The sequence below is a fragment of the Hypanus sabinus genome, chromosome 1 (genome assembly GCF_030144855.1).
Source record: "Hypanus sabinus isolate sHypSab1 chromosome 1, sHypSab1.hap1, whole genome shotgun sequence".
Taxonomy (NCBI): domain Eukaryota; kingdom Metazoa; phylum Chordata; class Chondrichthyes; order Myliobatiformes; family Dasyatidae; genus Hypanus; species Hypanus sabinus.
Window position 1 is genome coordinate 178046771 of NC_082706.1, and position 13397 is coordinate 178060167.

The 13397-nt window shown below is 39.4% G+C and overlaps 1 protein-coding gene across 8 annotated transcripts in view; it reads right to left on the reverse strand.

Annotated features, from left to right (window-relative positions):
• Positions 1-313: 313 nt before the first annotated feature.
• The window catches only part of ppp1r42 (protein phosphatase 1, regulatory subunit 42), a 93487-nt gene continuing 80403 nt past the window's right edge, over positions 314-13397 (reverse strand). For 4 of the 8 annotated variants that reach the window (XM_059982286.1, XM_059982311.1, XM_059982252.1 and 1 more), the window contains one exon: positions 314-1418. In XM_059982286.1, the coding sequence (XP_059838269.1) occupies positions 1293-1418 (126 nt within the window). In that variant the 3' untranslated portion in view covers positions 314-1292. Of the gene's footprint in view, positions 1419-10896; positions 11113-13397 lie in introns of those variants that run through there. The other 4 variants (XM_059982321.1, XM_059982271.1, XM_059982301.1 and 1 more) reach the window with 3 other exon arrangements.

Genomic DNA, 13397 nt, shown 5'->3' on the forward strand with positions numbered 1-13397 from the left:
TTTCATATTTGACTGTAAGTTTAAATGACGTTATGAAGGCGAAATAAATTAGCATTAGATGTTGAACTTAGTTCATATCAACTAACCATGGATACAGAAATAGACTATATGTGATAGATCGATAAATCACCGAAGATGACAAATAAAATTTACGTGAAATTTCGTACTTGTTCATGGATTATCCGAAAAATCTGCTTAGCATCTCTTTCCTGTATCCCTCCTAAAAGCACAATGCTCATATTTTGTGTTGTAATTAGAATTATGAAAAAATATTGTTTCTTAAAATCAAGAACAAGTAAATTTTACTGTAAAATATTAAAATGTTATCTTTTTTATTCACAAAAGAAAAACATACAGAGTAGGTAATTACATGGTATATTGAGTACACAATTTGTGGATTTAAATGTTCAGTTTCAATAATTATATTTCTTTATAACATGTCAGTCGGTCGTATTTGTTCATGGTTAGCCTACATTTCCATCGCAACGCTTCCAAAAGTTAACTCGCCTTTTTTAACACCTTGAACAACTTGATAAGGTACTAAAAGTGCAGGCCTTTCTATACTTAAACTTCTAATTCGGTACAATAGAGGCCAATGGTAAAATGCGTGTTAGAGTATTTAATATTGAAACATTTATTATAAAGAATAGAAAATAGAAAAGACAGGCTGCAGGTCATTCATAGCTGAAAACAAGGGACAATGTTTCACTGTGTGTTTCTGTGTTTATTATTCATTTATTGGGTGATGAAGCTTCAATATTTCACAAATCGAAACGTTCAGTTTTTATAGTAAAACAACAAAAACACAAGTAACAAAACGACAATCAAGGGAACGTGGAATTATTACAATAACGAAATACTGCAAAAGCTTGAAGTTTGAAATCCGGCAATAACACTGCTGAAACTTGGCGTTTCGCCAAATCGATTTGTTTACCGAACAATGCTCGCTCCCTTTACGTCACAATATTACAATCATTTAGCTCAACATTATCTAACAAATTCGATTAAACTCACGACAGAGTTATGTTGGGGCAATGAACGCTGGAATCTGAACCAGAAGCGTGTTTAACATTTTAATTACAAAGATAAAATACATATCATGCAGCTCTTTGCAAACGGAACACTTAGAATACACGGTGTTAAATTCGTAGGTATTTGCCCTTTAATAAGATATATTAAAATAAATCAACGAACGGGCTATATAATATTATGCTATCGAAATAAAAATATAAATAATTACATTTAATTGATCTTAAAATGAAACCAAATAAACTAGTTATGTGTTCCCAACATCAGTGAAAACTGATGCTGTTGTTTAAAGTCTTCGATTTCAGTTTGCACTGTTGGTGATGCTGTGACGAAGTTTCCGCAACATTCTGAGCTGACTGCGAATCGTCGGCTTTGCTTAAATCTCGCTGCTGCGGCAAAAGAAAGAAGCAGTTCAACATATTTTAAAATAATTAAAGAAGCCAAAAGAAAAAAATATTTAGATGCCCGTGTTTGCTTGATGTCATTGAGGAAAGTCTTTCCTTGTCTACTCTCGTTAGTATCTTTAACTTCATAAATTTCTAATGAGTTTTGGTGAATTCATAGCTGACGTCCTCTGTGCATACCTAACAAGAATTATAGTTGATTTGGAGTCAACACAGAAGAATCTAGATTGTTTCTTAGAAAAAGTGTGTTATACTTTCAACACAACTTGAGTAACTGCCATTGGAGTTTAGAAGAAAATTGATGTAAGCGCTTCTAAGTGTGACTGACAGCGAGATAAATGGGTCCTTTATTTTGGATTAAAAACAGAACTATGGGGCACAACTTAATGGATAGTTTTTTTTTAAATCACAAAGAATTCTGCAATACATCTTTGGAATTCTCTAATTTTGAGAATATTCAAGGATATTCTCATCATACTCTCATGTTACAGTTCTCATTATTGTGATCAAATGCCTCCACGGAAAATGGTCAGGGAAGTGGAATCGAGATTCAGGATTGATCATAGTCTTATTCAATGGCATGACAGATGCTGGACCACATAGCTTATTTCCACTATGAGGACTTTGTTACAAACTAGTAACAACACTATCTGATCAGAGTGATCAAAAACTTAGTTACACCATCAAACATTAACAAGAGTTTTGATCAAGCCAAAATCCTTACATTTCTGTACAATAATAACAATAACTATGGTTCACTTACTTAGTTCTAAATGGGGACATTGAAACTAAACAATGGTAAATGATTATGCTAAAGATGTTGCATAAAACACACCTTACGTTTCTACTTTGCAAAAGAAAATACATTTTTGTATAATACAAAACAAGAGCAACTTGCATTCAACAGCATCCTAAAGAACGAAACATGTCTTAAATGCTAGTTACAGAATCCTAATCAGAAATAAGTTGTCACAAAATTAATGGAGAGAATGAGTTAATTTACCAAATGTTTTACAAGATATGCATTTTATTGAGTGTCTGAAAGCCAAATGTGAAGGTGGGTGATAGGAGGCTTAACCAAAGAACTCAAAGCTTAAGCCCAAGAAGTTGAAAATAAAGCTGACATTGATAAGACAAGGAAAGTGCTGGATGTACAAGAGGAGAAGGTTGAGTAAATACGTTTCAGTGAGAGAGTCATGGACTTTGCGATAGGCAAGACTGTGGGGACATTAGAACAAAAGAAAGTGGATTAAACAAATCAAAGTGATGGTTGATGCAATGTTCAGCAGTGATGCACTACTGGTCGAACATGACTTTGTCAGAGATGGACTATGGAATAGAGTTTTGGATGAGGCTGAATTAGGGAAGGTTGAAATGAGAGCCTGGTCAAGAAGGAAATGGGATACATGGCAGTAGAGGTTAATAAAGATATGGAAAATAGCTTCAGCAGCTAATGGCTTTAGGGAGAAAACATTTAAAATGATATTGCAGAGGTGGACAGTTTGTCCTGGTATGGCTTACACAAGATTTTTTTATATATAAAACAATTAAGAGTTTCAGACAATCAGTCTGTTTTACATAAAATTTAAATTACTTCAGGAGTCTGGTAGAGCAGTAAAATTAACCTGAACTACTTAATGGGGAAGATATCACCTATTATAATGATTAGCAGAATAAAATATATAGCAAAGAATAAATTATTTTAAAAAAATGACCATTTAAGTAGGACGCAGGGCATTCCACTTTAACACAAGCTTCAAGATCCTGATTAATGAAGTAATCCACAGAGAATGTATCCTGCCTGATTCCATCTGATTCTGAGATGAAAGAGCAGTGGAATGAGATGACAAGGAAGCAACTGGTCCCAGTGCAGGAAGAAGTTTAATGATCTCATACATGATTAAGGGCAGCAGAGGTCATTACCAATTACTGCACTTGCTTGGTACCATGCATCACACATGTTTCACCCACCTAGCAATAATCTCTACTTATCCAGACTCCAACCTAACATTCATATGACCAATACCAAAACCAATTTTTGCTCTATTATATGCCCTCTTTTTGGCTTTTGGGTTGGCTTTGAACAGATTGGATATGGCAAAGTTATTTCCCATGGTAGGGGATTCTAGGACAAGAGGGCACAACTTCAGGATTGAAGGATGTCCATTGAGAACTGAGAAACAGAGAAATTACTTTAGTCAGAGGGTGGTAAATCTGTAGAATTTGTTGCCACGAGTGGCTGTAGAGGCCAAGTCATTGGGTGTATTTAAGGCAGAGATAGATACATTCTTGATTAGCCAGGGCATCAAAGGGTAAGGGGTGAAGGCAGGGGAGTGGGGATGACTGGAAGAATTGGATCAGCCCATGATTGAATAGTGGAGCAGACTTGATGGGCCAAATAACCTACTTCTGCTCCTATATCTAATGGTCTTTGACTTTTCTTGTTAGCCACTGTTGTGTCATCTTGCCTTTAGAATACTTCTTCCTCTTTGAGATGTACATATCCGGTGCCTTCTGAATTGGTTCCAGAAATCTCAGCCATTGCTACTCTGCCATCATCTCTGCTAGTGTTCTTTTCCATTCAATTCTGGCCAACTCTTGTCTCATGTCTTTGTAATTCCCTTTACTCCACTGTAATACTGATACATCTGACTTTAGCTTCTCCTCAAATTTCAGGATGAATTCAATCATTTTATGATGACTAATTTCTAAGGGTTCTTATAACTTAACCCCTCTAATCAATTCTGGTTCATTGCACAACACCCAATCCAGAATAGCTGATCTTCTAGTGGGTTCAACCACGAGCTGCTCTAAAAATACATCTCATAGGCACTCTAGAAATTCCCCCTCCTGTAATCCAGCACCAATCTGATTTTCCCAATTTACCTGCGTATTGAAGTCCCCTGTAATTATTGTAACATTGCCCTTTTGGCATGTAATTTCTTTCTCCCATTGTAGATCACATCCTTACTACTCTTTGAGGGTCTGTATGCAACTCACCTTAGGGTCTTTTTATCCTTGCATTTCCTTAGTTTTATTTACAATGATTCAACACCTTCACCTATGTCACCTCTTTCTAATGGTTTGATTTCATTTTTTACCAAAAGGGCAATGCCACCCCCTCTGCCTTCCTGTCTGTCCTTTTGATACAATGTGTATCACTGGGCATTAAGCTCCCAGCTATAATCTTTCAGCCATGATTCAGTGTTGCCAACTTGCCAATCTGCAACTATGCTTCAGGTTGTCTTGTCTTGTCTTATCCATACTGCACCAACTGCTGCCAGTGGGCTATAAACATGCAGTCCCTCATGCATGCAGTTGTAATTTAAATTGCGGTGTTTAAGAGCAGCGACTTGAAAGTTTTACTATCAGCGGCAGATTTAATGTGTGGTGGCAGGGAGTTCCAAATTGGAATGGTCCTAGAGTACAGTGAGTAGCGGTAGCAGTCCTTGTTGGTCTGAATGGTCTTGTAGTTCAGGGATTGGTTTTGTTGGGTTGCTGGTCTGTTATTATGGTTACACAAAAGGTGAGTAATGTTGGATGGAGTTAATGAATGAGTTTCCTTGTAAGTTGTAGTAAGCCTGGCTATTATGCGGCATCTTTGGAGAGTATCCCATTTGAGGTCGAGAAGCATATCTGTAACTCTACTGGTCTTTCTATAATCACTGGTTACAAACCTGGTACCTCATCTCTGGACTTTCTCAAGGTTATTGATGTGAATGATTTTGTAGAGATCCCAAACGGCACTACAGTATTTAAGTCTTGGTCAGACGAGTTTTATAAGCAATTTCTTTTGTGGTTTTTGAGCAATTCCAAAAGTTATGCAGTAGAAGGCCAAGGATTTTGTTGGAACTTGAAATGGTTTGGCTGATGTGTTTTACCCGGCTAAGGTTATCTGACAGTTCAATGCCCAAGTACGGGTGATGTTTTACTTCCTGGAGTGCAGCATTTCCCATGAAGTACTGATGATGGTAAAAAATTTTCTTGTGAGTCATTCTCATAATGTAGCACTTTGAGATATTAAATTTCATCTGCCCTCTCAACAGCCTCTCCTCACTACACATTGCTTCTGATTGTAAACCAGCTGCCTCACCTTCAGCACAATTATCTGTCTTTCCTACGATACCCCTTGCCTTGAAATCTAAGTAGCTCAGGACACTAGTCACATCATGTTCAACCTTTTGATTCCTAACTTTGTCTGAGATCTTACCAACATTTGCCTCCACAATCTCTCCATTAACTGTTCTTACACTCTGGTTTCTATCCCCCTGCATGTCTAGTTTAAACTCCACCATATAGCATAAACAAACCTTCTCCCTAGGATATTAGTCCCCCTCCAGTTCAGGTGCAAACTGTCCCTCCGTACAGGTCCCACTCATCCTGGAAGAGAGCCTAATGATCCAAAAATCTTATGCCTTCCCTTTTACACTAATTCTTTAGCCATTTATTAAACTGTATAATCTTCCTAGTTCCAGCCTCACTATCACATGGCATGGGTAGCAATCCTGAAATCACAACTCTGGAGGTCCTGCCCTTTAACTTAGCACCTAACTCACTGAACTCCCTATGCAGAACATTGTTAGTCATCTTACCCATGTCATTGGTACCTGCATGGACCATGACTTCTGGTTGTTCACCCTCCCACTTAAGAATGCTAAGGACTCGATCTGAGATATCCTGGACCCTGGCACCCAGAGTCAACACACCTGTCAGGAATCTCATTCTCACCCACAGAACTCTCTGTCCTTTTCCCGATCTGACAAATCACCTATCACCACAGTGTGTTTGTTTCCCCCCCTTTTATTCTGAGTCTCAAAGGCAGATTTAGTGCCGGAGACATGGACACTGTAGCTCTCCTCTGTTAGGTCATCCAAAGTAATATAATCTGTTGTTGAGGGGGATGGCCACAGGGATACGTTGCACTAACTCCTTAACCCCTTTCCCCTTCCTGTCACCTAGTTTCCTGTGCCCTGCAACTTGGGCATAACTACCTCTCTATACGTCCTATCTACCATTCCTTCAGCATCACAAATGATCCAGAATTCATCCAGTTCTGGCTCCAACTCCTTAACGTGATTTGCTGGAAGTTGCAGCTGGATGCATTTCTCGCAGTTGTAGTCGTCAGTGACACTGGAGGTCTCTCTGCCTTCCCACATCCCACAAGAGAAGCATTTCACTATCCTGTCTGTCATCCCTACTGTCCCTAGCTGAGCAGATATAAAGAATGAAAAAACTTGAGCTTTTCTTTCCTTTGCTTTCTCTGTGAAGTCTCTCTTGCATAAGCCTTGAAGAGCTAAAGCCTCAAGATCACCACTCTGATTACGCCCACTGAGACAGTGGCCACCACACTTGCCCCTGCCTTCCTTTAATTTGCTTTTAACAATCCCAAATGCCAATTAGTTGCTGGTAAGATCTCTATTATGCTGCTGCGACATGCTGCTGTTGCCTTTTATCTTCAGAGAGTGGACCTGATTAAAGCCTCCTCCTCCCCAAACTTCTGATGTCCGGATTGGCCACTGTTCAAAGCTCTATTAAGCTCTATATGTATATCAATATTCATAGTGATAAACATTATTGGCCTGGAGTTGAGTATATTGGCATAGTTTCAAGGTTTTCAAATGATATGAAACTTGGAGATGTAATAAATAATGAAAACGACAGGAAAAGATTTAAGGAAAAAATAATCCAAATTGGCAAACACTTGGCAGACAAAATGTAATGGTGAGAAGTGGGAATCAATATATTTGAAGAAAGAGATCATACAGACCATGCAGCACAATTGTGAAGGATGTGCAGTTTTTTGAAGGTTGTGGAACAAACTGGGAAGACTGATAAATAGGCATTTGGAATCCATTCTTATGGAAGAAAAAAAATCAAATATCAAGGACATGTTCCAGAGGTCCATAGGGATCTTTAAAATATATGATAGGATTTTACGTATACTGTACATGGACTTCTCAAAAAATTAAAGTAAGTTACAATAAGGACAAAAGTCTAAGACCAGTGAGTATTTCTTTTTCAGAACAGAGGAAATAATTCAGTGTTCTCCTGCAGTTGATATTAAGATATTATTAGTCATAATTATATTATATTAAGACAACTGATTAACATAACTGATATTATTAAGATAATATTGGCTGATATTAAGATATTTAAAATATTACCTTAAAATAAAATATTTTAAAAGCAACACACAAAATGGTGGAGGAACTCAGCAGGCCAGGAAGCATCTGTGGAAAAGAGACTGATGAGTCCCGCCGAAGGGTCTTGGCCTGAAACATCGACTATACTCTTTTCCATAGATGCTGCCTGGCCTGCTGAGTTTCTCCAGCATTCTGTGTGTGCTGCATGGATTTCCAGCATCTCCAGATTTTCTCTTGTTTGTAATATTTTAAAACTTGTTTTATAATAAGAAAACTTTAAATAAGTTTTCTTATTTTAGACTAAGATAGTTTAAAATAGTTGATTAACTTATTATTTTAATATCAATATCTTGTTAAAATTATAGAGATGCTTAGGTGATGAAAATAGTAGCACTAATTTAATCAACTATTAGAGATCCAATTGCATACTGGTTATGGTTACTGGACAAGAAATCCTGAGGTATGTACTAATAGTCTGTAGAGAATAATGATGAAAGGATACATGTTATTATTGGCCTAGACTTGAGTACATAGGGATAATCTCAAAGTTTGCTGATGATATGCAACTTGGAGATGCAGTAAGCAATGGAGAAGGTAAGAAGCAAGTTCAAATCCTGCTTTCACAGAACCTTTATTTCTTTTATACAATTATTTTCAATCCTGTTATTCTTGAGTGGGGGTAGATGAGCTTTCTTCTGAACTACAGCAGGTTGTCTGGGGAAGGTGCTTTCACTCTTTTTTGATAGGTAGTTTCAGGACTTAGATCTAATGACAAAAATGAGACTTGAATATATTACTGATGCAGGATAATAAGTGATTTGGAATGGAACTTGTATGGTATTGTTTCCATGTACCTGGTGACATTATCATTCAAGAGTATAAAGTTTGCACATTTGGGAAACACTGCACTGAAGGTTTAGGGTGATGGATGGATTGCTAATTAAATGAGCTGCTTTGTACATAATGATGACCAGTTGATTGAGCAAAATTGGAGTAGCACTTATCCATACAAGTGGAAAGTATGGTAGACGTGGAATGGCTATGAGGTACCAGGATTTGAATTACTCACCACAGGATACCCAGCCTCTATTATTCTCTGAAAGCCACTGTATTTATGTGGCAGTTCCAGTTGAGTTCTTAGATAATGGTAACCTCATAGATATTAATGGTTGGGGACCCAACGCTGACAATTGCCTTTGGATATTAAAAGTAGGTGATTAGACTCCCGTTGAAGATGGTCGTTGCCTGTCACTGATGTGACTTGCATGTTGTGCAGTTCTTAGATAATGGTAACCGCATAGAATATTGTCCAGATCTTGCTGTAAGCACGTGTGGATGGTTTCCTAACCCTACTTCTAATTTTGTGAAACAGGTGGAGATGGCTGTGCAAGCGACTGCCTTGAAAAATTCCTACAGTGATGTGCAGGTCTGGAATGACTGTCCACCTGCAGCCAACTTCCTTTGTGTGAAATACGTCCCCAACAACTGGTGTGCTTACCCATGATGCCCATGACCCCAGCTTTAACATGGATTCTTGAATGCTACCTTGATGTCAAGGGTAATAATCTTCATATTGCCTCTGGATTTCAGCTATTTGTGCACGTCAGTAAATCGTTTCACTGTTTGTGTTTATCAGTGAATAGGTGCACATAGTATAAGGAATAAGGTTGACAGTCTTGTAGTGCATTTAGAGATTGCAGGTATTACGTGGGCATCACTAAGACTCGGCACAGAAAGAAGATCATAGTTGGCAGCTTAACATTCAAGGATTCACCTTGTATCAAAGGGACAGGCAGGCAGGCAGAGGGGGTGGAGTGGCTCTGTTGGTAAAAAATGAAATCAAATCCTTAGAAAGAGGTGACATACGATCAGAAGATGTAGAATCTTTGTGTATAGAATTAAGAAACTGCAAGGGTAAAAGACTATGTAGACCATGAAATATGAATCCTCCATAGCATCCACTCAGTTGTCATTAGCCCTGCCAACAGCCTTAACACATTTATCTATTTTAATACAATGGTCAATTCACCCATTCTGTGTTTTGTTTGTAGCAAAAAGAGTTACTTTTTGTTTGTTAGCTGATTACTCAGTAACTTTAAATGGTGATTAATAAGAAGAAATAGTTCTTTCTATAAGATAAATAAACATTAATTATGTGAATAAGCTGGAAATAAATCCTATAAATAATCTATGTCTGCAACAGGCAGTTTACAATTATTGTTCAGAGTGCCTCCAGTTATAAATGTCTAACAATTAACCAAACATGTGCTGATTTTTTCTCCCCACTGGGAATGCACAAGTCCATTATTAATAGCATGACATCCAGAATTTGTTTAAGTACTAGTTGCACATATAAGAAGTAAAATGGCCTCCTAAGATGTCACATAGGACATGTTGATAGAGATAAATTCAAAAATTGAAACTTTTAGGACCAAAGTAACTTCTGGTATTTTTAATAAAAACACAAAATGCTGGCAGAACTCAGCAGGCCAGACAGCATCTATGGGAGGAGGTAGTGACAATGTTTCGGGCCGAAACCCTTTATCACTCCTGATGAAGGGTTTCAGCCCGAAACGTCATCACTACCTCCTCCCATAGATGCTGTCTGGCCTGCTGAGTTCTGTCAGCATTTTGTGTTTTTATTTATTTCCAGCATCTGCAGATTCACTCGTGTTGCCTCTGGTATTTTTAATCTTGTTTCAAGAATTCTTTGAAACAAGGGTGTGGAATTTGCATATTCTCCCAGCAGTTTTCCTCTGAATACTCTAGATTCTTCTCACTGATCAAATGCATGCATATCTACAGGATAATTCACCTCCGTAAATTGCCACCCAAGTGAATGGTCACATCTGAAGTGACTTTCTGGGGGGCAGGGGGTGAAATGATGGGGATACGAAGAGAAAAAAATGGGACTGGTGTAGAATAGATGAGTGGTCAGTGTGGAATTGGTAGGGTACAGCCTCTTCCTATGCTGAGGTCAGAACATCAATTGTCTTTGTTTAACCAAATCACAGAACCAATAAACCTATTCAGTTGTTTTTAAATTTCAACTAAAAATATTAAGACCTACAAATAATTTATATCTGCAGCAGACAGTTCACAATATTGAGATCAAGGCAATCACCTCATGCATTACACATATTAATGCAGAAGTACTTATTTGTACCAGATGGACATAAATTATTTTGTATCTAAACAAATGTTTGCAGTATCAACTAGTTAGATTTGCTTTTGCTTCTCTGAGGTGCAAGGGTGGAATCAATAAACCAAGTTTGTGGCATGTTTAGCATTTTTATTATTAAACACAAATTGACCAATTTACTCCACTTACAAAGCCACAACATCTGAGAATACACAGTCTGCCCTGGAAATCTTAATTCAGCACATTAGCACTATGCCATGTCCCAATTTCACCAAGTCAAAAATCAAAATACTCTCAAATTTCAGTCTAAGGAGGACATCTTGCATAGCTGGAATAAGTACAGTACAGATTTTTATAATTCTTCAACATAATGCACATTGAAAAAATCCAGGACCTAAAAACAAAATATAGTAAAATATTCACACCTATTGTGATGAATTATGACATAATAAACCATTTCCAAGATAAAAGTATTTTAGCATTTCACTTTAACACTCACACTTTACAACCTCACCCCTTCCGAACGCTTTGTTCTCCACTTCCTCCGCACTAATCCTAACCTCACTGTCAAAATCGCAGATAAAGGGAATGCTGTAGTAGTCTGGTGGATTGAACTCTACCTTGCTGAGGCCCAATGACAACTCTCAGATACCTCCTCTTACTTACCCCTCAAAAAGGATCCCTGCAAGGAGCACCAGGCTATTTTCTCCCACTGATCTTTTTAGCTCTGGGGATCTTCCATTACTGCCACCAACCTCAGAGTTCCCGCACACCCTGTTTCTACCTCTTATCCAAGATCCACAAATCCGCTGGTCCAGGTAGACCCATTGTTTCAGCTTACTCCTGCCCCACTGAACACATATATACATACCTTGACTCTGTTTTCTTTTCCCACCTGGTTCAGTGTCTTCCTACCTACATCTGTGACACTTAGTATGCTCTGGATCTTTTCCATGATTTCAGGTTCCCTTACCCCCATCATCTTATTTTCACTATGGATGTCCAGTTCCTATACACCTCCATCCCCCACCAGGATGGACTCAAAGCTCCCCGTTTCTTTCTGAACACCAGACTCAACCAGTTCCCCTCCACCACCACTCTCCTCTGTCTAGCGGAACTTGTCCTCACACTTAATTATTTCTCCTTTGGCTTCTCCCACTTCCTTCAAACAAAAGGTAGCCATGGGCACTCACATGGGTCCCAGGTATGCCTGCCTTTTTGTCTGGTACGTTGAACAGTCCAAGTTCCAAGCCTACACTGGTGTCCGTCCTCCACTTTTCCTACGCATGTTGACGGCCGCATTGGTGCTGCTTCCTGCACCCTTGCGGAGCTCGACAACTTCATCAACTTTGCCTCTGACTTCCATCCTGCCTTCATATTTAACTGATCCATTTCCAACACCTCCCTCCCGTTTCTCGATCTCATAGTCTCTGTCTCTGGAGACAGCTTATCTACTGATGTCTATTATAAACCCACAGACTCTCACAGATACCTAGACCATACCTCTTCCCACCCTGTTACTTGTAAACGCGCCATCCCCTTCTCTCAATTCCTCCATCTCTGCTGCATCTGCTCTCAGGATGAGGTTTTTCACTCTAGAATGAAGAGATGTCCTTCTTTTTCAAAGAAAGGGGCTTCCCTTCCTCCACCATCAACACTACCCTCAACTGCATCTCTTCCATTTCACACACATCTGCTCTTATCCCATCCTCCCACCACTCTACCAGGGGCAGGGTTCCTCTCGTCCTCAGCTACTGCCCCACCAGCCTCCACATCCAGCACATAATTCTACAGAAATTCTGCCATCTCCAACGGGATCCCTCCACCAAATACATTTTTCCCTCCCCCTTCCAGTTTCTGCTTTCCACAGGGATTGCTGCCTACACAGTTCCCTTCTCCATTCATCCCTCCCCACTGAACTCCCTCCCAGCACATAATCTTGCAAGCAGAACAAGTGCTACACCTGCCCCTACACCTCCTCCCTCACTACCATTCAGGGCGCCAAACACTCCTACCAGGTGAGGCAACACTTCACCTGTCAGTCTGTTAGGGTCATATGCTGTGTCCATTGCTCCTAGTGTGGCCTCCTGTATATTGATGACACCCAACATAGATTGGGAAACTGTCTCACCAAACACCTACACTCAATCTGTCAGAAGAAGGGGGATCTCCCAGTGGCCACCCATTTTAGATCCACTTCCCATTCTGGTATGCCAATCCATGGCCTCCTCTACTGTCACGATGAGGCTATACTTAGGTTGGAGAAACACCTTATATTCCATCTGGGTAGCCTCCAAGCTGATGGCATGAAAATTGATTTCTCAAACTTCTGGTAACAACCCCACCTCCCCTTTGCCATTCCCCTTCCCCTTGTCCCTCTCTCATCTTATTTCCTTGCCTGCCCATCGCCTCCCTCTGGTGCTCCTCCCCCACTTTCTTTCTTCCATAGCCTTCTGTTCTCTCCTATCGGACCCCCCCTTTTCCAGCCCTGTTCCTTTTTCACTAATCAACTTCCCAGCTCTTTATTTCATCCCTCTCCCTCCCAGTTTCACCTCTCACTTGTGTTTCTCTGCCCCCCTCCTCCAGCTTTTAAATCTACTCCTCAGCTTTTTTCTCCAGTCCTGCTGAAGGGTCTTGGCCCAAAACATCAACTGTTCTTTTTTCCATAGATGCTGCCTG